Source organism: Fusarium tjaetaba (genome assembly GCF_013396195.1).
Source record: "Fusarium tjaetaba strain NRRL 66243 chromosome Unknown NRRL66243_c0000272, whole genome shotgun sequence".
Taxonomy (NCBI): domain Eukaryota; kingdom Fungi; phylum Ascomycota; class Sordariomycetes; order Hypocreales; family Nectriaceae; genus Fusarium; species Fusarium tjaetaba.
Window position 1 is genome coordinate 61,227 of NW_023501468.1, and position 22,684 is coordinate 83,910.

General features: G+C 46.8%; 7 protein-coding genes across 7 annotated transcripts; 2 read left to right on the forward strand and 5 right to left on the reverse strand.

The window, feature by feature from the left end:
* Positions 1–6,179: 6,179 nt before the first annotated feature.
* Positions 6,180–6,795, reverse strand: FTJAE_11174 (glycine cleavage system H; the record flags this gene model as incomplete). Its single annotated transcript, XM_037344090.1, has 3 exons — positions 6,180–6,496; positions 6,544–6,606; positions 6,657–6,795. 3 exons carry the CDS (start codon positions 6,793–6,795, stop codon positions 6,180–6,182), a joined length of 519 nt encoding a protein of 172 aa, XP_037201783.1.
* Positions 6,796–7,596: 801 nt separating this feature from the next.
* FTJAE_11175 (serine hydroxymethyltransferase mitochondrial) lies at positions 7,597–9,252 on the reverse strand (the record flags this gene model as incomplete). The annotated part of the gene is made up of 4 exons (XM_037344091.1): positions 7,597–8,723; positions 8,774–9,005; positions 9,054–9,110; positions 9,157–9,252. 4 exons carry the CDS (start codon positions 9,250–9,252, stop codon positions 7,597–7,599), a joined length of 1,512 nt encoding a protein of 503 aa, XP_037201784.1.
* A 694-nt stretch (positions 9,253–9,946) lies between these two features.
* FTJAE_11176 (C6 transcription factor) lies at positions 9,947–11,810 on the forward strand (the record flags this gene model as incomplete). Its single annotated transcript, XM_037344092.1, has 4 exons — positions 9,947–10,068; positions 10,146–10,956; positions 11,005–11,521; positions 11,671–11,810. 4 exons carry the CDS (start codon positions 9,947–9,949, stop codon positions 11,808–11,810), a joined length of 1,590 nt encoding a protein of 529 aa, XP_037201785.1.
* Positions 11,811–12,073: 263 nt separating this feature from the next.
* FTJAE_11177 (anthranilate synthase component II) lies at positions 12,074–12,911 on the reverse strand (the record flags this gene model as incomplete). Its single annotated transcript, XM_037344093.1, has 3 exons — positions 12,074–12,358; positions 12,407–12,633; positions 12,680–12,911. The coding sequence occupies 3 exons, from the start codon at positions 12,909–12,911 to the stop codon at positions 12,074–12,076; spliced, it is 744 nt and encodes a 247-aa protein (XP_037201786.1).
* Positions 12,912–14,901: 1,990 nt separating this feature from the next.
* Positions 14,902–15,369, forward strand: FTJAE_11178 (uncharacterized protein; the record flags this gene model as incomplete). The annotated part of the gene is made up of 1 exon (XM_037344094.1): positions 14,902–15,369. The coding sequence occupies one exon, from the start codon at positions 14,902–14,904 to the stop codon at positions 15,367–15,369; it is 468 nt and encodes a 155-aa protein (XP_037201787.1).
* Positions 15,370–15,996: 627 nt separating this feature from the next.
* FTJAE_11179 (heterokaryon incompatibility het-6) lies at positions 15,997–18,122 on the reverse strand (the record flags this gene model as incomplete). The annotated part of the gene is made up of 3 exons (XM_037344095.1): positions 15,997–17,027; positions 17,077–17,941; positions 18,114–18,122. 3 exons carry the CDS (start codon positions 18,120–18,122, stop codon positions 15,997–15,999), a joined length of 1,905 nt encoding a protein of 634 aa, XP_037201788.1.
* Positions 18,123–18,305: 183 nt separating this feature from the next.
* FTJAE_11180 (choline permease) lies at positions 18,306–19,947 on the reverse strand (the record flags this gene model as incomplete). Its single annotated transcript, XM_037344097.1, has 2 exons — positions 18,306–18,685; positions 18,732–19,947. The coding sequence occupies 2 exons, from the start codon at positions 19,945–19,947 to the stop codon at positions 18,306–18,308; spliced, it is 1,596 nt and encodes a 531-aa protein (XP_037201789.1).
* Positions 19,948–22,684: the final 2,737 nt, after the last annotated feature.

A 22,684-nucleotide genomic window follows, 5' to 3' on the forward strand; every position in this document is an offset into this window, starting at 1 on the left:
TGGAGCGTTATCAAAAAAAACACAGCCAGCATCCAAAGATTTTAAGGGTACGGGCGGGCATGAGCATGAGAGAGCAGCGGCAGGAGCAAACAGTGGCGTCGGCCGTCATGGTCCGATCATGTCGCCGGTAGGAGGAAAGAAAACTCGGGGCCTTGATCCTAAAATGACAAAAATATTTAGGTAACTTAGTATAAATTTAGGGTCAGTTTAGTATAGACTTAGGATACCTTTGCGGAGTTTATTTTATCATCCTAAACTTAGATCTGATGTTTTCTTGCTCCCAAAGGCGTCCACTTTCTCCAAACCGGCCGGAAAAGGTACATGAGGGTACATCTGAATCTGAACCTTTCCAGAAGACATTTCATGTGACTCGGTGAAAGTGCCAGCGCGGCAACTAAAGCGCGATAAACCCTGTGATTCGCTGGCTTTGACTCAGTGAAACCAAGTGACTCGGTGAAAGATAAGTCCTGTACCCCTCTAAGGACCCTATCGCGCCCAAATTCACCGAGTCAACGGTAATTCTTCACTGAGTCAAATGCACCACCTACAAATCAGGTGGTCGGCAAATGAGCCGTGGGGGTCTTATCGCTTGGTTTTCAGGCCATGCTGGGGTTGGTTCCACTGCGTTGTGCCCTGCACATACTTCCTCGGCGATGGACCGAAACCTGTGGGCCGAGCTCGGGATGGTCTGGCCTGTTCCTTTGTTCGTCAGTTGATTTGATATTTATGATACGAATTTACTAGTACGTCTTCTAGAAATGCTCCATGCAGCTTTTCCTTATGACACTTTTACGTGGTAGATAGGCTGCACGGATTTCCGGTGTAGAAGCCGGGGTTGCAATACCGGAATATAGAGTGGATGCTACTGGCCAGGGCTGCCACAGCACCTTGACCAAACTCCGACGTCTTGGCATAGGGTAGCTGCATTTGGGCCAACGACAGAACACCTCAACGTTACTTCGAGGTCTAGTCTATCAGGCAAGACGAACGAAGTGTGATAAGCAAATAATTACTGAATCTCCTGCCCGTTTTGAACACTCTAGTCAATCCAAGGATGTTTTCTATGATGCCAAGTAATATCGTCATACAAACTAATCGCGTATAGAACATATTTATCACACTATGATAAGGTGAGGCTTCCAGACTCTCCTCATGAGTAATGGAATATGACAAGTATTGTTGAGAAACAGTGCATAGAATTTGAAAGACTTTTTCCGTCGCCAATTACTTAATTAACTAACCATTTGTCCTGTCCGGCCTAGTCTATATGTCCTTTATGGAAATCAAAGGGCTATGATAATCCGAGGCCTCCGTGGAAAAACAAAGACAATGAGAACAAGACACGAAAGAACCATCGATTCTTCTTGAATTCGATTGTGACAAAAAAGAAAAAGAAGCTCATATCTGACAAAAAATCCAACATGTTCATCAGTTCAGGGTACGTGTTGTGAACAGCTGTCACCCAACGACAAACGTAACAACGACGTTTAAGACCAATGATCCTAGGCACTCTGCGCTGACAAAATCAAGATCTTCAATATTCAGAGATTAATTACAAGATAGAATTCTCTTCATCATGACGACTGGGACTATTCAGACAAGGCCATTTACTGGGGTGCCGTTTTGCGAAAGGCACTTTCAATCATTTATTTTCAACTACATCACACGACAGATCGAAATCGAGCAGTTGTCATCAACAAGAACGATACAATCGGGTCCAACTCGAGTACAGCCACGGAGAGTTGCAAAAGATAAGCATCCTCTTGGAAAGATCACGAAGAAGCGTGAGGCAGACGAGGAGTTGCCAAAATCTACAACAAAGAAACGGAAAGCTAACTATATAGCCCAGAGGACCAAGAGGTGGAATGCATTTATCAAATTGGTGCAGCCGCAGGTGAAGGAGAGGCGGGATGCTACAGAAGACGAAGAATTCAGCTGTCCCTTTGGATCTACTCCTTGGTCATGCAAAATGTGCATATCCGAGGTAGGCGAATCAACGGAAGAAAATCTGCTGTTTATGGGGGAGTCCATGGCACCTTGGGCGAACATGGCACTTGATCCGCATCCTGCAAGGCGGCTCAGCCTATGGAAGAATTTTGGGACAGCAGAGTTTCAGACGTTTCAGTATGAGGATTTGTCATATGTTATTGATACGTGCCGACAACCAATGTTTATGATGCTGTGAGCTTTTGCTTACTATGAAACAGTACCAGCAAATTGCTAGAAGATCAAAAACTTTACAAGACACTTGATACCCAAGATACGATAGAAACACAAAGTGTGCAAGAAGCATAAGATATGACTAATGGACGGGGATATCTTATTGTCCGAACTAGCCCTATAGAAGAGCTCGTGGCATGATTGCCCCTGGGCTCCTCCAAATAAAACAGTTAAAATGTCATAAGCCAAGATTACAAATATGAGAACGAGCATAATGACTAAGGCCTGAGTACTAAACAGCCTCTCCTCGGATTTTGGGCATTCTAGATTTATTGAATCAGCTCTGCTACCAGTCAAAGAATTCGAATGAGATTACGTACATCATGAACCAAAACCAAACACCGAAGCCGATCAGCAAGAGGAAGATTACAAATCCGTACCAATACTTTTCGAATTTGGCATTTTGCTCCTCAGAGAGAGAATCGAGAGGGCCCAAGATCATGGTTACGGTTGTGGCCGTGTATGTTGATGTTGTTATTGTTGTACTGGATTGATGGAAAGTGATTACGCTTGCTGACTTGGACAATAATGAAGAGAAGAATTCAATATTTTAGAAGCAAGACAGTGGTAAATGGGAGGCAGAGCGGTATAAATATACCGCAAAGAATTTTGTAGAGTTTATGTCTGTCTAAACAAGGTCTCTGGCATAGAGAACTTATTTGAGAGAGCCCTTCCTTATTGCATGAGGCTTTCACTAACCTTTACTCTGTCACATACATCAGCCAGTTACAGATTACCTGCCTGGATGGATTGATATTGGGCTTGCTGCCGACAGGACACCAAGAATGCAAGTTTCTGCATAAAATCACAGTTCAAGCATTAAAGTATCGAATAAGGTAAGCAATAAACCTACCTAGACGTGATTTGCTTGAGAAACACTGTATATACCTCGAAGGAAAGAAAGTTAGTAGCAATAGGCAGCAGAGAAACTGTTCACATCCAAACGCTATAAGTGGATGAATTGATAGTTAAAGCTTATGGCATCTTAACGAAACATATCAAGCTAATACACTAAAGGTTCCCAATTAACTTTTGTTTTCAGAAGGCAATATCCAATATTGCTAACAGTAACTTGACTTGTGAATATCGAGGTGGAAAGGCAAAGAACTCGCCAAAAGTTCTTCTCGTTAAACTCAGAGGGATGTGTCTAATAACTCTGACAAGCCTCAACACTCGATGCTGCTGTCTGCCCCATTTCGTCAATTAACCAGATGCAAAACACATTTACTGCTAAAAGCGTTGCAGTTTTAGATAAGTCTCTTCCTGTTGAGTTTGTCGGTATACATCTTCTTGTTCAGCTAGCCGTGAGTATGTGTGGTTAGAAGTGGAATAATATACTCCGTTCTTCCGTTCATTACCTCGAGCATGAAAACGTCACCTTGCCTTACCAAGATAACGAGCTAATGCTAAAAGTGAAAGGTTGAGCCACGTGAAGCATCTACTACGTAGAAGCTACTGTAAGTGAAGTGCCGGGGTTGGTCGTGTTAGTGGCAAAGACGAGCTGTTATTGCGATCCAATCAAAAGGTGTAGCCAGGATGGGTGATGTTAGTGGCGACGAACCTTAAAGCTTGGCCTTGGGATTTCTAACAGTACCTAATTGCATGTTGTGCAATGTGAGATAAGCTGAAGCATTTGGCCTTTTTTTGCTAATAATGTAGATATGATTAATTAATATTTTCTTAAATGTTATCGGAAATATCGAGAACATTCGAGATTACCCAGTCTCTACCGCGATACCCTGTCATCAAATCTCGAACCATCGGGATCATCACGCGGAGGCTAAAAAGCTGAGCCAAGTCAAGGAACCGCCAAAATCACTCACATCACCCCCCACAAAGCCAACTCAGATCGCCAACCAGAAGTGTAATCCCACGTCAGGACCCCTCACTCGACAGGGACAAGGAGGGGGTCTTTTGAGATAAACGCACAAAGGCCGCATCCCACCAGCTGAGTATATAAGACCCTGCATGATCCGATTAGATTCTCTATTTTTTCTTTCTTCCATCCTCAACTCACAAACAAATCTTCAACAAAACAAACTCAACTCTTTTTTACTTCAACCCTCACCCACCAAACAAACATCACAATGGCTGGCGACTGTGGCTGCTCTGGTGCCTCTTCTTGCAACTGCGGCTCTAGCTGTAAGTCAACACGACTCTATTCTCCTCTGTTCATCAATACTGATCTGCGCTAGGCTCTTGCTCCGGCTGCGGCAAATAATTTCTCCCGTCTCATTTCAATCACGAACTATTGAGATACCACCCGCGACCTTTGTCGCAATCCTACGAATCAATTACATGGATGCATGAATTTTGGTGTTGAGCCCAGTGTGCTCGGGGAGATGGCGGTTGGAGTTGGGGTTTCACTGGTTGGCTTGTAGTGCAATTCTGAAATACACTTCTTCATCACCATAAGCTTTACTTGGTGTGATGGTCTCCGTTCTATCTTATCATTCATTGCTATGTTGCCGTGACATGAGCATACCAGAAGCAGGTCGTGAACTTGGCCTATAAGCTCCCTTGTCACGCGATCCAAAAGTCACCCATCTACCTAAGTATCATAACCATTTGTTGGCAATCCGCAATGCTTACGTTTCCTGATCTCCTATGGGCTCTTGCCTCCAGTGCTTGGATACATCCATAAGCCAATCCCCAGTGTCCCATTGCAAATGGTCTTGCGCTCCTGTTTCATGAACTTGCTGTGATCTCCTGCTGAAGTTTGGCCACTCATGAGCTGACGGAAACTTATCTAACTCAGTTATGTCGTCAATGTACACAAGGTCATAATAAAATGCTTGACAATCTGGCCCTCTGGCCTCTCTGAATCAGACAAGACAAATGTGACATTTGGTCTCATCGGTACGGGTCGCTTGTCCCAACCAAGCTTCTGCCGCATGTCGAGAAGTAATTGGGGGACTGAATAGGGAGGTAAGAATCGAATGAACCGCAACTCCAGAGATTGAAGTCTGGGTAGTGAGGCTAGGAGAGTCCACAAGTCACATCCCCCTCAAAGCCGCGGTGATGGGAAGCGTTCTAGAGCATAAACAAATACGTAGATGTCTTCTCTGGATAATTGTATCTGATGCTCTTGGTCTGCAGGGCTGTGGAAGTAAGCGTAGGAATCTTCTGAGGTCATGGCTGCTGCCAGCTGGCGCCTGGGAACATCATGGTCCCGACATTTGAGTCAGCTGCTGTATATAAACCGACAAGTATTTTGCATACAATCATAGTAGTGACACCCCGGGCATGCTTTGGCCCTTCTCTCCACGCTGTTGAGAGATGTGTCAACCCTATCAGCTTGGCCACAACCTTGCGATACTTATCGCTATTTGCAATATCCTTAGGGACGCGATGTTGAAAAGATTTGCCGAGAGAAAGACCCATTTTAAAGGCAAGGGAGCGATGCTCTAAAAGCCTATAGATGTGAGACGTAAGTCCTTGACGTCGTTGTTTAGTAGTAAAGATTCAATATTTTTGAGCACTTCAACCGGTACGGCTGCGGGATGACACCGCCTCTGAACAGACATTTTGGAATTGAACGGGTACTGGAAAGACAGATGGATGAATGATAATTAAGCCTTGACCAAATCGACTCTGCCCTTGGATGTGACTTAGTCAGTGTTAGTCCTGGTAAATTGAACCCAAGTCATTGGCATTCAAGTTCCTGCGAGGCGAAATAAGCGGGTACGTCGAATTCATAGCCATGATCGAGTCTGAAGCTCTTGTCATATTGAGAGTGATGAAATACTTGTTTATAGGTTGTTGATTGTGCCCCCGGACTTTGAGTTTTTAAGAAATTGGTTGATCTAAGATGATGTCCTTGACAGCTAGGCCATTATTATGGCCAGACATGCACACGATTTACGGATTGTGCTTTGGGACATCGAAAATGCATGCGAGAAATCTGATATCATTTGCTTTTAAATCACCAATTATTTAATGTAACCAAAACCCATCGCTTAATGCTCCTCAAGGTGCTTAGCATAAGCAGCCTCGTCCATCAATGAATCAAGGGCAGAAACATCCTCAGCCTCAACTTTGATCAACCAGCCCTCGCCCTCAGGGTCCTTTCCGAGATCAGCGGGTGTGTCGACGATAGGATCGTTGACCGCCACAACAGAGCCTGATACAGGGGAGTTGATGTCGGAGGCAGACTTGACGGACTCTACGCTGCCGAAAGAGTCGCCCTCAGAGACATCCTCGCCCTTAGAGGGAAGTTCCACATAGACAACGTCGCCGAGAGCTTCAGCAGCGTAGTTGGAGATGCCAATAGTGCCTAGGAATGTCAATTGATGGCCTTTTGCCAAGAAAAAAAGAACTCACAGGTCTTGCCATCGGCGGCGACGTCAACCCACTCGTGGCTCTCAGTGTATTTCCTTGCGAGGACTAGAACTTGTTAGATTTGGCTGAGCTTCAAAAAAGGAGTCAGAACTAACGGTTCATGGAAACTGAGAAGCATCGTCGGGGAGCAATGCTGTTGACTTTGCAGGCAAAGGCAGTCTTGGGAGCTCGGAGAGCAGTAGATCGGAGCTTAGAGGCAGAAGCCCAAGCTTGACGAGCAAAGAGACCAGACATTGTGAGTGGGTGAGTGAGGGTGAGGATGAGGATGAGGATGGATTGAGGTTGAATGAGTGAATGGGAATGTCTGTGGTGATGTTGATGATGATTGATTTTAGGTGACCTACTCCCCATTTACGATCCCTAGCACTTCTGATGCCCCGTCTTCGGCGGCGGTCCGGTCAAGTACCTCGGAGTCACTATCCGGCCCCAGCTCAAGCGACGCCTGGTAGCGTCATAACAGTTGGAGAATCAGGTCATAAGCACTACTTCAGTATACCCACCCTCTCAAGTAGCGGTACCGCTTATCTCGCCAAAAAGTTGTCATGATGGGCGGTATAACCTGCTTTAGCCGCTTGTGAAAGGTACTAGCTACTGGCATCTTTCACTGAGTCAAGTACCGATAACCCCAGATCCAAATCCCAAGAGCCCTGAAATATTTTTTTTTGGGTATGCGGGGAAGACTTGGAATTCCGAGGAGTGAGATATTCGGAGTTTGGCTACGGAGAATGAAGTGCAAGACAATTTTATCATGTAATTTTAGTCAATTGGGCCAATTGCTACTGGGGCAAGTTGTCACTAAATTTGCATGACCATTGATGTGGCGGTTATTGCACAGTCGTGCGTGGTGTTGGTCCAGACAGCTTAACTTCCAGCACTCTAGTCTAGCCCATCATGATTACAACATGGATGATCAAGACAGCTACAACACAGCAAATTTGGTGAGAATCATGCAATAGACTCTTTATACTCATGTAAAATTTGTTATGATACTATTTTCCAAACGCCAAAAATGATCTTTACTCTTCATCAAAAGCATCATGACTTGAGCCAGGGCTGGGGGAATCCTCCAACCCACTCAGCGACCTCATCTCGTAGTGCCTTAATCTCCTTGACATTAGATCCATCACCCAAGAACTCCAAGAAGTTCTTCACAGTACCCGGGTTCTTAGCACCCTTGGCCTCAGCAGCCGCGCGGGCGTCCTTATCAACCGCTAGAGTGATCTGCACACCGCGGTCCACAATATCAGCCACGCGCTTGAAGTCTTCACCGTTGAAGCCCCGCGTTGTCATGGCGGGTGTTCCGAGACGAAGACCACCGGGCTTGAGGGCGGAGCGGTCACCGGGGACGGTATTCTTGTTGCTGGCAACACCAACGAGCTCAAGAACACGTTCGACGCGTGCGCCGTCGACACCCTTGGGCTTGAGGTCAACGAGGACGAGGTGGTTGTCGGTACCACCTGAGACGAGCTTGTAGCCCAGACCCTCAGAGAGTTGCTTGGCCAGAGCTTGTGAGTTCTCGAGGACCTTTTCTTGGTACTGCTTGAACTCGGGTGTCTGAGCTTGACGAAGGGCAACAGCGAGGGCGGTGATGGTGTGGTTGTGAGGACCACCCTGGTGGCCAGGGAAAACCGAAGCGTTGATAGGGCCTTCAAGATCATACATGATCTGCTTGCCCTTCTTGTCCGTGCTTCGAATGCCCTTGCGGTAGAAGATCATGGCACCACGAGGTCCACGAAGGGACTTGTGGGTGGTGGTAGTAACGATGTCAGAATCCTCGAATGGTGTTCCAATTACACCAGCAGCGACAAGACCAGAAACGTGAGCCATATCAGATAAAAGGTAAGCACCAGCCTCATCGGCAATAGCACGCATGCGCTCGTAATCGATCAGGCGGGAGTAGGCAGATGTACCAGCGACGATAACTTTGGGACGGTACAGAAGAGCATTCTCGCGAAGCTTGTCGTAGTCGATCAGACCGGTCTCCTCGTTCAATCGGTAGGGGAAGGTCTCGTAGTACTTGGAGACCATGGAGATCTTCTTGTTGGGGATCTGGTAGCCGTGGGAGAGATGACCTCCGTGGGGAAGGTCAAGGCCCATAATACGGTCGTGGGTGTTGAGGATAGCAGAGTAGGCGTAAAGGTTGGCAGGGGATCCAGAGAGGGCTGAGGCTGTTAGCATTGAACAAAGAATTGAACATCAAGTCGAGACTCACGCTGAACATTAACGCCCCACTTCTCAGGGTCAAGACGGAAGGTCTCGAGGGCACGTCTTTGGCATAGACGCTCTGCCTCATCGATGTGTTCATTACCACCATAGTATCGTGCGCCAGGATAGCCCTCGGAGTACTTGTTTTGCATAACACTGCCTAGAGCATCGAGAACGGATCGTGAAGTGAAGTTTTCGGAGGGAATGAGGTTGATGAAGTGGTTCTGGCGCTTCTCTTCCTATAATGGTGTGAGATTGGGTCAATTGGTATATGGGGAGTGACTTACACGCTTGAGAATGGCATGGATCTCTGGGTCGCCTTGCTCGAGGCTGGCACCGAGAAGCTGTAGACTGTTAGGTATTGTTAAATATGACTTCTTTAAGACTTACATCTGATTGAGAAGCAAATGTCCTGGTGGTGACACGGCTGGCCAGAGATGGCTTTGTGCGAAGGCATTGCTGCCGAAGGAGCCTCAGGTTCATCATGATGTGTATGATGAGGGGTATCTCTGTATGAACTGAAGAGAAAGGAAAAAGAAGATGAAATTACGATACAGTCTCAAGCAACAAGTCCAAGCTAGAGCAGCACAAGACCTAATAAGAATGTCCTTGTCCGCCGCCTTCGGCTCATGAGTTCCATGACCGGAGCATGAGATCAACAAGCCGGTACGTACCTGAAGGTCCATGTCACCGAGTCAATCTTATCAAACGTCACTGAGTCGAGATCTAAAGCCGGGGGTGGACAAGTCCCACATGGTCCTCGGAGGCTTGGTCTTGGAGGGCCGGGAGTGAGTTACCTGACGGTACATGCGCTATCTCTGAGCCTAGAACACTTTTAGAAGCTGACTCGGTGAACGGGGATGGAAGTGGCTTGGTACAGGGTAGCCGATTATTCCCGTTACGTGTGTTATGCAACTGAAGCGAAGTGGCCTTGACTTGACTCCCCACAACCAAAAACAAACACGATCCACTCCCAAGGCCACGGACACGGACGTTGCTTTACGGTTCGTCTCGCTTATTCCGGAGCCTCCATCCGATTTGCATTGCGCCTGATTGTGCCTGTGTTTGTGTTCTCCTCTCACTAACCGCGCTGTGCTGTACTCTACTCTACCACTCAAAGCCAAGCAATCCGCTTGCTTTGTCACCGAGTCTCTTCGGTGGCAAAAAAAGAGGGCTCAATATGTCACCGTCACCAACAAACCCAAACCCAAACCTGAACCCCTCAATGCGTCCCGTGCCTATAATCCGCAGTAGGACGGGCTGTTTTACCTGTAGGAAGCGCAAAAAGAAGTGCGACGAGAGGTACCAACCAACCACTCTCCAGACAATCATCTTGACTCGACTTGACTTACGTGATGATGTAGTAAACCAATCTGCAGCGGTTGCAAACGCAATAAGCTCGACTGTGTCTGGCCTGAACCACAGCCTGCCAAGGGTCCATCACGGTCTTCATTTGGTGCTGCATCTACAAGCTCACAACAGAGTGTTGCTTCGCTGAGACAGGGTCACGATGCGGACTCGGTGAATGACCCGGTCATACCGGACCCGGTGCCGGAGGAGGAGGACCGAGCTGCTGAGAATCCCGATGTACCCCAGAATGGCGACAGTTCTCCGGTACATGGGCATGGGCAAGGGGACACCCACATGGTCGATGCTGAAGCTGATGTGGATATCATCGATGCGGTTGATGATGTTGATCAGCCATCTCCTTCACAGTCATCCAACTCATCAGACTCACCGACTGTCATCACGACATGGGATGCAGATACCGCCAATGCTCTCACTCTCGCTCTGCCGCCGTCCCCAGACACAGGACTCTCATTCAATGGAGCTATTACTATGCCAATGTCGATGCTACCTGAGCAGGGGCATCAGTCATATGAGCTTCTCAGTTACTACCTGTCACGAACGGCCAATAGCATGGGCAACGGTTCCACAGACGTAAATCCCTTCATCGCCAAACTCATACCACTGGCCTTCTCAAAACCTCTTGTGTTACAACTCATCCTCGCTCAGAGTGCTGCCCATCGTCAGGCATCAGCAGAGCGACATCCAAGCGATGAGATTGCGCAGAGGTATTACACCGACTCGCTACGGATGTTTAGGAATGTCGTCGATGAGTATGTATCTGGAAATGCCGAGAACACCCTTGTCTTGACAGTCGGCAGTCTTATTATGTGTTTGACTGAGGTCCGTACCATTGATTCTACGACGCGACTGTAGACTAACACGCTGCAGGTTGCCAAAGGAGACATTCACGGCACAATATTTGACCATTTAACGGCGTCCAAGTCATTAGTGAGCACATTGCTCACCGGGACGCAGAACATGGTATACGATGACCTACCTGACTTTCTAATTGAGTACTACATGCATATCGCAGCCACCAGTATGATCTCGATTGATCCCCAATATAACTCACAGTCATTACTCAGCCCCGATATTGAAGTCCGGGCCAGAAACTTGGTCGCCAGGAAGTATGTCGGCCAACTATGTGGCTGCTGGCTCGAAATCCTCATCCTTATATCCCAGATCTTTCACCTAGGACAAGTAATGTCTTCACCGACTGCCGATGGAGAGATCTCACCAAGCCCCGACAACATTGTCAATTTCGCTTTCCTCCAGTCTCAAGTAATGGGCTTCTTCCCAGATCCTTCGGTCACACCATATACACGTCTTGCAGGGCTGGTATGGAAACAAGCTGCGCTCCTATATCTCTGGACAGTCCTCGGGAAACCCCATCAGCAACCTGAAGGTAGCTTTCAACGAGCATTAGTAGAATCAGCCGTCGCCGAAGCAGTTGCATTGCTTGATCAGTTCCCCGCTTCGGTCAGGATAAATACGAGTCTTTGCTGGCCACTCGCTGTTATCGGGTGTAGCACATCAGATCCTACAGTCCAACAGATCTTGAGGACGCGGTTACAAACTATGTTAGACACAATTGGTCTGGGGAATATGAGACAAACACTGGTGCTATTGGAGCATATTTGGGAGCAGCCGCCGGATCAGGTCAGTCCTTGGACGCTATGCAGGGCGATGCGTGAGCGTCAGATCTGGATATCTTTTGCATGAAAGGACACCATTAATCCTAGATACCCGCCTCGATATATAAAATAGAGTCCTTGAGGCACATGCAATTAAGATGCTGTATATATGACGGTGGCCACCAATTCTTTTGACCTCATGAGGAGCCAGTTCGCTGTAGAAATGGCCACATCAACGAGCTCATCTTCAAACCATTGCCATCGCTTGTGAAGAAAGTTCCGTTGTACTTTGTGAAATGAATCGATTTCTATTGTCTAATTGTTTAAAGAAGGAACTCCCAGATCTTTGCAGCCACTAGAAGGCCATCATGATGCGCCCTCGCTCTCGTTATACCCTCCTCATACATCTCCTTTGAGAAGATCTGCTGGGCATATCTGGCCTCCATAATCTCTTGCATGATAAAGTCGTCAAACTCCGGATGAGCCTGGAAAGATATAATACGCCCAGGCTTGTAGAGTCCTTGAACCTCGCACCTTGAGCTGCTGCCGAGACTAACCAGGCCGTCGGGAACTTCGAGAACTGCATCTCGGTGCATTTGATGAAGGCCCTGTTTTTCTATTAGCGAGGTCTCACGGAAAAGATTGATGGTACTTACGAGAGATGAAACACCCAATAGCTTCTGGCCAGTCTCGTTGAGGTTGATTCTATCAACACAAACCTCCCAACCGCCAGGGCTCACCGCAACCTTTGCACCGAGTGCTCGTCCAATGATCTGATGGCCAAAGCAGATGCCAACGATGGGCTTCTCTGTCGTCGTATAAACCTTTTTGACAAACTCAACAAGCTTCAAGATCCAAGGGTCATCAGCAAAGGATGTGTGTTCTGCATCCTGTTAGTTTTTCAGATGTGACTTGATAAAGAAACTTACTGCTTCCGGTCAACAAGAAACCATCAACATCTTCAATGCCTGGGTACTCTTGTGCTGTGACAACATCCCATTTGCTAAGATCCAGGCTCACGTCCTTGCCCTTGTCGCCAACATTCTTGAGACCCTTGGTAAGAAGATCACGAAAGATATCTCCATAAGAACCGCGCTTTTCATTGACAGAAGGAAAAGGCGTATCGCACTCTAGAACAGCAATTCTATATGTTCGAGTCATGATGACGATATTGTGTGATGATAGTGGTTTAGATTAATGAGTGTCGAGAAGGGTTCGTTATCAAAAGATATAGATATTCAACGCCCTTTAATCTACACGAATATCCCCACCAACAAGGAACCTCATGACCACGTCGTTAACAGACGACCCTCATTTTAGTAATGTTAGCCGGGATGGCGGAATGTGAGTCTATTGGTGCTTTATTCGGTCCGCGTTCATAGCCGCGCTTTACCGCGCTCCACAGGACCACATAGGTTTGTACACGTATTGATCTTGAACACTACCTATGATTGAGGAAACGGTGAGATAAGATCTGACAGCTATTTACGGACCATAACTATAAACGAATATTGTTCTATGTAAGCAGTGAGGGGGCATAATACTAGCCGAAGACAATCTGTTTACAGCGAAGGACTAGTTCATTCTCTTCCTTTTTCTTTTTAGTCGAGACAGACTTCAGTGGATTTAAATTAACGTCTATCCTTCTCAAAAGTCTTAAAAAGGACATATACTATTTCCTATTTACGATCACAGCAACTCCTCATCACAATTTGCTTGGCAGTCGTAGGTTGTTCAGATACTGCGATCGGCCTAGGAAACGCGATATTGTCTGACTCATAAATCATATTATGATTGAATGTGACTTATGGAATGGCTTTCTCTTAACTAGAATGGCCTTAAAATTGCTTGAGAAATACATGTAGCATGAACCCTGCATGTATTTACTCTGATCCAATGTAAGTCATACAGTAAGACGCGCTGCTTCAAGTTTCTTACTTTTGTTTGTCTCTTGCTGGCAATAGTAAGTAGGTCACTTTTTGATTAAAACACACATAGTAGCATCTCATTTCGGCACATGATGGTAACAATCAAAGAATGATATCCATCGGTGTTGTGATAATGGAGGCCATGGAACATCAATAACAGCTGTGAAATATCAACCCCGGTTCTTTCGTAGGTTTCAGATAGTACATGACGATTCGAGTTACATCAGACTGCCCTCAGATCTGAGATTTCTCTTGTTCCGGATCTTGACTTCTTGATAGCCAGCTGACAGAAGGATGACCCCAGAAGCGAAACTGGACATTGAATCAACAAAGCAAAAGACTTCGCTGGCTGAAGAGGTCTACTGGAATAACTTTGACTATAAGGCTATTGAGCTCTGACCATGTCGTTGAAAATTCTTTGCCAATTCTTCACAATATCAAACCAGCCACCTCGGAGGCTCAAATGATAAGATCGGATGTCTCGGACATGAACTGATCTATGCCTTGCATAAACCTCGGTAGATCCAATTAACAAGCATTCAGCAACACATTCAATTGCTCAGCTGAATCTGATCCACGAACGTGAACGTGAATGTGAATGTGGATATAACTCTTTGATTCCTTGGATGTCAATCAGCCTCGGCCCAATTGACAAGCATAAAAAAAGAAAACATGAACCAATGAGACAAAAGTTTCGTAACAAAAGCTCCTACGTTTGGATCAATTCCAGGCACTGCCGTTTCTTAGCGCATCAATTAAACAAGTTTCTTGAGTTGAGTGGCCGAGCTAAGTCGAAAGGAGCAAGGATATGGCTGAGAACAAAGAAGCTGTAGACGTCATAAGCATGGCAATCAATCACCACAATGAGTCTGACACTTTAACCGGGAGGGTTAGTGATACACTGATACTGTGCCAAGACCAGGTACTGGGGTTAAAGCAGAGTTCTCAATGGTCTCGTGTGAGCGGGGAGTCGCAGTGAGATCGGTGATGTTGATGATATTATGACGTCCAAACCCTCTCATTTACAGTTCACCCATCATGTACAGTTATCCCTTCCCAGCCTCCCATTGTCCCATTGAGGAGAATTGGGTTTGCTAAATCACTCATTAATTGGCACTAGAGGCTGTACTTAAGGTGCTGCGTCCCCTCGTCGACATTGACCATCTTGTGCTCGTCTACCACCAGGTATCACTATCTCTGACACTCACTCTCTGTGATCGTCAATGGCTCCGCTCAGCTCCCCGCAAGATCTCGGCTTGGGTGCCATCCTCGCCAGGGCCCTCTCTTCTCCAACGCTGTCTCCTCCTCCAACTCTGGTGGCTCGGCAGAACACAGAGACTGTCACTGTTACTGCGTCCGGCGACGATGGCAACAGTGCCCAAACATTGAGCGGAGGCGCAATCGCCGGCATCGTCATTGGCTCAATTGCTGGCTTTCTTCTTCTCCTGTGGGTTGTTCGATCGTGCCTCAATCTGGGCGCACCACCTCAGGAACGGGAGAAATGGTATCACTACAAGGAGGAGCCTCGACGACATTCGCATCATCACCGCTCTCGAAGCAGACGATCACATCGATCAAGCATCTCTGCACCTCCTCCAATTGTTGTCAGAGACTCAAGATCTCGAAGCCATCGCCGTGGACGATCGCCTGGATACTATGGAACTGATCGCGGCACACGATATTACGTGTAAGCCCGACACAACCGACACGACAATAAGCGTTTGCGACAGAGCAGCCTTCGCTTCGATCCCTCGCGATGCTCTTACAATGCATCAATTCAATTGTTCAAAATCGGTCCGATAAGCGGACAGGAGTTACGGCGTATGGATATCATTGGCACGTCATGCAACATCACGACTTATGAGATGAAATCATGAATCACGTCACGACGGAGAAATAAATGCACGTATACGGAGGCATTGGATATACGCGAATGTTTTGATACCATCTCTTGTTACATAACATTGTTATGAAAGCTCGAATCTCCTAACTAATGTTATTACACTGTATGTGATATGCTGAAAAATAAGCATTATATTGTGTTATTCTCATTATATGAGACCTTATTGGCTATACCTCGCGTATTGCTGCAGAGACATTTTATCTTTTCAATAATGATAACCCCAACCACGTCCTCCCATGCGCAACACAAGGCTTTGTTTTCATCATCTCGCACGTGCAATGGGAATTAAGCTTAATTCATAGCGTGGCGCTCGTGTTACCTCGTCAACTTCGTACTCGGGTGAAGCCGTATACGTCAAAGTGACATTTGACAGCTGCAAGACTCGGAGGTAATATCGATGTGCCATGAGCTTCATTTAAACTAACTGCACCCTGCTGAACTTCAGGTCCTCAAATTCAAGCTCCCCATGCATGATCCCATAAACATAGGCGTCGCCAGCCAGACTCAACGACGTTTCTGAACCTGAATCGCGACGAAAGACATGCGGAACTTCAGCACCTTGCAATATACCCACTTCGTCACCGACCTGAATAGCCTGGGGTGCAAGCCCAAGATGACCTTTCTTTGTTCGAAACACACTTCTTTTGTGTGATGCAGAACCCCAGTCAAGCTGTATCAGTGAGGTTCGAGCCTTGAGGCTCTGATCTTGAGACTCTGTGAGACTGTGCTCTAACTCTATTTGCTCCTCTGTTTTGTATAAGTGCCGATAAGGGTGTAGTAGACCTGACAGCAGGTCTCCGTGGTCCTCAATTCCTATCAAAAACAACGCTTTGGAAAGACTGGTGTCGGGACTTCTGAGCAGTTGGTTTGCCAAATCTGGGTTCTTTGAAATGCTCGACCACAGCATGCCGTATGCCATCTCCCCAAATTGACCAACAAAGTCGTATGAATCATAGTCATATATCCCTGCTTGATCTGCCGTCAAGGTTCTAGCCACTACTGACAAAACATTGTCTTCCCCGAACGTTTTGACAGGAAATGGGTTCAGAACGAGATTGAGAATTTCAATCATCTTAGAATAGCCCTCTATATCTTCCCAGTATGCAGTTGTGACGGCAGTAATCGTATCAAAATAAGAACACGGCGAATGGATAGTGTATGGCGAGTTGATATCGTACTCGATGCACACTTGTTGGTGGGTTGCTGTTTTGAAAGAATCTTCACTTCTTCGTTGAAGAAGTCTCCAAGGAATAGTTTGTGTGTAGTCTGGAACCCAGGATGGTAAATTTGGGATGTGGTATCTACTACAGTCTCCGATGTAGCTCAGTCCTCGCCAGCTTGTTGTGTTGAGTAGACAATGTGCTGCCGCTATCGAGAATACCTCTTGGACTGATTTTGAATAATCGACAACCACAGGCTTCATATAATTACCTGCTGTAGTGGTATCTGAATTTCCATTAGCCAGCCGTTCCTTTTCAAAGCGGAGACGAGTTACCGGATATTGCCAGTAAACCATAAACCTTATCTCTAGGATCTGTAGCATGCCTAGCACGGTGATAGTCGACTTCGAATCCAAGTGGCGAAGGAGAAGTTCCATCAACTTCCTTTCTCAGTTTAGCTATCAAGTCGTAGGTGAAATTCATCAGCCACGTAATCGCTGGGGTCCTCTGGATATCTTCGGTGACACTCCTCGACGAGTAACTATCATGTGCAATACTACTTCCAGCGAGGATAACATCCACGGAAGCATAGATTGTCCCGCACACAAATGTCATCTCTCGAGCTAGCCACATCTCTTGAAGTGTCCATGTCCGGCCGAACCATGCATGGTCAGTAAAGAAACGTGTCATTGCTAGAAGTTCTGAGTCAGTGAAGCTGCATGATGCGAATGCTTTGTCCCTAAGAACGACATGTTCGTCTGAAAGGAGCTCCTGGCGGGTGACAGGCAATCTTTGAAAGCAAGCCACTGCCGTCCGGGTGCATTCTCTCTCATGTCCGAGCCATACAATGACTTCCTCGGAACTTTTGTAGATGTTTGCCATCTGAGATACCTGAGAGTTTCGTTCTTCTATATCGTTTTGATTAATGCAAAGAGCATCTATCCATATGGGTTCTAGAATTCCAGATTGACAAAGCGCAATGAGGGCGTTATAAAGGTTTTGTCTGATATGCATCTTGAACCCATCAATGCGGATAGTTCGAGAAGGCTTCGACCAATTCTCATCGGTTTCATTCCCCCCCGGCTCCCCCCAAGTATACGACAGACATTTGTATGTTGGGTTGTCGCCAAGATTGACTACACTCATGAGGCTCGAAACCACGGCATTCTGAGTTCCAGGAATGATTTTTAGAAGTCGAATCTGCCCAGGTAGTAGCATGTGCTCATATTTGTATACCATGTCGAAGCTATACAGCTGCGTTTACCAATTTTGATTGTTCAATGAGCGATTATGTTACCGGATGACGTCTGAGGTTTCTTAACAGGGTTGATGACATGGGGACCATGTCTCTTTTAGGACTGTTAGGACTGACCAGGGTCATGATTACTTGTAATGATTTCTGGCATTCTTTTTCTTCTCGGCAAAAGTAGGAAGTCTCATGAGAAATCACTAGACATAGAGCAGAATCCAAGAAATAATACACGATTTATATTTGATCTAGGTATTCAATGATAGCCTGGTGCTGAGTTCACGCTCTAGGTGTGCTCATATCACATACGCTAATCTAAGCATGATGGTTCTTCATATCATCTTCAGGATTTGAAGTGCATGTGGTCTCAGCCATAGATGCGCCCTCAAGAGTGGCACCATCCATGTTAATTTCAATGAGAGGACCCTTGTAGTGTTTTCGGCCATCAACGATCCAAGTACCGACAGCAATCAGAAGGATGACTCCAAAAGCAGCGATACAATAGTTCATGTTGGTAGCGGTAACGGGAAGCTCAGGTGGGAATACGAAAAGGACGGTGGTGAGGATGGCCCAGGCAATTCCAACGAGACTGCATACCCATCGAACAGGAGTGCTGAGCTTGAAAGGTCGGTCTTCGGGAAGCAAGTTTCCGCCGCGGATGAGATGGATGGCGGGAGGGATGGCGTAGGTGACACCTTTAAAATGTTAGTTGAGGAGAGACACAGATAGAGGACAACATACCGAGAGCAACAACGGAAGCAGCAGTGATAGCGTTGAAGGCACTTGAGCTTCCAAGAAGGATAAGACCGAAGACGATAACCCAGGCTGTAGTCCAGAGAAGGGCGTTGAGAGGAACCTCGAGGGCATCGTTGTACTTGGCCCAGATATGGCTGAAGGGGAGACCTCGGTCACGGCTGAAAGCGTAGGTCATGCGGGCACTGGTGGTCATGATAGCAGTGGCAGTGAACACCATGCAGACGATAGAGAAGACGATGAGGCAGATGCTTCCAGCCTTGCTGTTAGTAGCATCGAAGTACATCTGCAAAAGAGCACCGGCTGGTGACTCGATAACGGTTTGGACGTCCTTGAGAACGAACAGCAGGCATGAGAGGAAGATGAAACCAGAGAGCATGCCGATAAGAATGCACCAGATCATAATCCTGGGGCCCTCCTTTCGAGCGTTAGGGATCTCTTCGATCATATGCGCGGCGGCATCGAACCCGGTGAGAGCAAAGGCACCCTGAAGAAGTCCAAGCATCCAAGAGACTCCATCAGGCCAGCCGACCTCATTGATAAACTTTCCGTAGACAAAGGCACCACTCTGGTAATCGGGAGCAGCACAGGCCAGAACAGTGATGCTGATGATGATGAATCCCGAGATACTCCACAGGAAGGCGGCTTTGTTGAAAAGAGGTAGAATTCGTGTCGCAAAGGCATTGATGACGAGGGCGATGATCGTGAAGACTAGGTAAATCAGGAACTGATGCCATGCCTTGGCTTCGTAGGTAGGATGCATGAAAGTAATCGAGTCCATAACAAAAGTACTTCCAAGCAGAGGCGCCGTTGCCGTCAAGACGACATAGCCAGCAGCGTTGATCCAACCAGTGACGTAGCTGATACCCCTTGACCACTTGGGCCAAGCAATAAGAGCAGCCCAATGATATTGACCACCAGCGGTAGGATAAGCCGACAACATCTCAGCCAGGGGAGCAGCTAGACACAAGTTGCAAATACCAGCCACGATGAGACCCCAGATGACGGAGCTGGGTCCTCCAGAGGGGAGGGCGAGACTGATAGAGGCTGACAGGGCGGTCCATGTGTTGAGGATAGCAAAAGCGAGACCGAGAAGAGAGATCTTGGAAAAGTTGCGCTTGAGTTCCTGCTTATGGCCGAGCTGTTCCAAAGCAGCTGAGTCGTCAATATGGACATTTTTGTCCCGCGGCGTTTGGGACTCCATGATTAGTGAGATGAGGTAGGATATCAAGTGAGGTCAGAATGGGCATATTGGGAGGTTAGCAAAGCAGGTATTTAAATGCCAGACATCAAGCCCGTTAACGGAGGATCCCTTCTCATGTTGGGCTAGACCTAGGCTGTAACTTGGACTATTTGGTATCTAGTTAGTTCGGCGATCGTAGCTATCTCTGGGGGCGTCATTGTGGTTGCGTAACAAAGCCGCTTTTCCCCATCCTCAGGGCGCAGAAAACTTGTGACCCGAGAGCAAAGTGTCAAAAATAGCTAGTCCGAGTTGCAGCAAATCTATACTAAGATTACCTGAGTCTTTTTGTCATATAGAATAGATGCCTTACGCTTGATTGCCTCCCCTAGCCCATGTCACCGTGACAGTCTAGGGATGACGATCCACCCTTCGCGGTGAACTCCACGGCTGGATGACGTTGTGGGGATCATGCCCCGGGCCGGGGAAGGGCCTATCTCTTTTTGTTCTAGAATTGTTTTTGTTTTGGGGTGATTGTCTGGGTTGGGGATGGGGCAAGCCATCCTTGATTGAGGCTTTCGAGTAACGAGTTCGACTCATGTTCTAGAAGTAATTCATGGCTTGTAATACCCTGCAAGCTGATGAACCGCATGGGAAAATAACTGCCCAAGACAGCTGTACTCCTGCAAGTAATGCAGTGTCGTAGGGCACTTATCGAATGATTACAGGGGCCTGTCTTATCATGTCCCCTCTGTACAGTACCCGTACGTACCTAGGTACCTATGGAGATGGATCTTCTAAGCTGAAGTCTAGGCTTGCGACAATAGCGCGCTTCGGAGCCGACTCTCCCCAAAACCAAGTCCATGTTCCGGAATCAGCGGCCTCTTAGTCTCTAACAAAATTTCCTTCTCCTATGCGACCTTGTTTAGGCATGTCATCTCTCCAACTCCTTTTAATTGGTTTCAAACACGTTGTTATGGTCAGATTGGAATGAATCTAGCTCTCCCATGAACGGATATGCGGCTCCCTAGGCTCTAGCTGAATTACCCCAACTTGTCAAAGGAACAGTTGGAGATAAAAATCAGGAGACTTTTGTAAAATAACTCTAACGGGGTCTATCTTTGAGGCCCATTTCAGTGGAGATGTTCCATTGTTCCCCCAGCTTGGTGACTTTTGGATATTGTTCACGAATAAGGCAGATAATAAAATTGCGGCTCTCTGAACATATTCTGGTCCGTGCTGTCTGCTACTCATCCGTCTTAACCGAGTCGACCGGCCGAACCGGCAGATGCTGCATAAATGTATAGCTCTCACGGTCTTTATCAGGGAATTATAACTCTCAGGACCGGCATCGACCGGCTTCTCGACGGGGTTGCCGTGCCATGTGGGAATATTAAATTGGAGCCTATAGTGGCGAGAGAGAAAAGCTTCACTTGTGAGTTTCAAATCCCCGTATTGACGACTCTGGAGAAGTGATTTTTATTACGTTTTGGAATATGACAAGATGACCAGTTATACAGATTTTGCATGGCACTCCGCGATATGACCCCGCGACCCTGAGGGGTTTTTACCTTTCCCCAGGCTTTTCTCCGACTTTTTGGATTTGTGTTGAGTAATGAATATTCACAACGTTCCACTTTGTTTTCGGAGCTTGGCCGTTGAGTCGGAGGTGTCTCTTGTTGAGATGAGAGCATGAAAGCCGCTATTGTTTTGGAGATCAAACTAAGAAGACTCGAACAAAGTGGAATCGTCAGGTTCCGATACGGACTCCTCGAGATGAGCTGATCATTATCAGGCGCTGTATAAGTCGAAAGTGATGAGACGTTATTAGTGATGACGACGATGGTGAATATGCTCTAAAATTCTCGTTGTTCCTGGCAAAGTCCGTCAAATTGGGCTCCCTTACAGATAACGGTAACTCAAAAGTGACCAGTTAAACGGTTTTGATAGATAGCTAATATCAAATGAACATCTAAATTCGACTTCTGATATTGAGGCTCTGCTCCCAATCGCATCGCCAAGAGCCGCCAAGGCGGGAGGTGCACGCCATAGCTTTCGAAGCCTGCCAATTACCAAGCCACGTTCACAAAGACACAAAAACGTCGATTGCGAGCATTGGTCGATAATAAAGAGTGCGTATAGTAGAGTGAATAAATTTAATCTAAATGTAGTATGGGAAGAAACAGCGTCTGAAATAGCCTAAAGCCATTACAGAACCAAGGATTAGACCACAATACCAAGTACGACTGGTTGGAATTTGTCCAGAAGAGAAATTGAGATATCTCGAGAGTTTCTAAATCATAGAAATCAGATCTGTAATTACTTGGTATGCATGGGCTGTAGAGCATCAAGTTGACGATTCTAGAAAGACATGCTTTAGAAACGTTTAACGATAGCTGGGCACAGGGAAGCTTCTAAAGTTTAAATAAACTTAACATATTCTGGGGAATGAATATTAACAGTTAATGATTATAAGATGCCACGGTTGAATTTGACCTTAGTGTGCCCTATATATCATACAAACTGATAGTCTCTTAAGATCCTCTCGCAATCGCTAGAGTCGGACAACATGCATGTGTATAGACACTCCTACGTCCTCCCCTGACACAATTCGTCAGAGATCTCATCTCATCAGCCAAGGTTCCGTGGTCTAGTTGGTTATGGCATCTCGTTAACACCGAGAAGGTCCCCGGTTCGATCCCGGGCGGAACCACATTTTTGCGGATCCGTCAGGATTCGCGTCTCCTTTTTCTCTCACCGC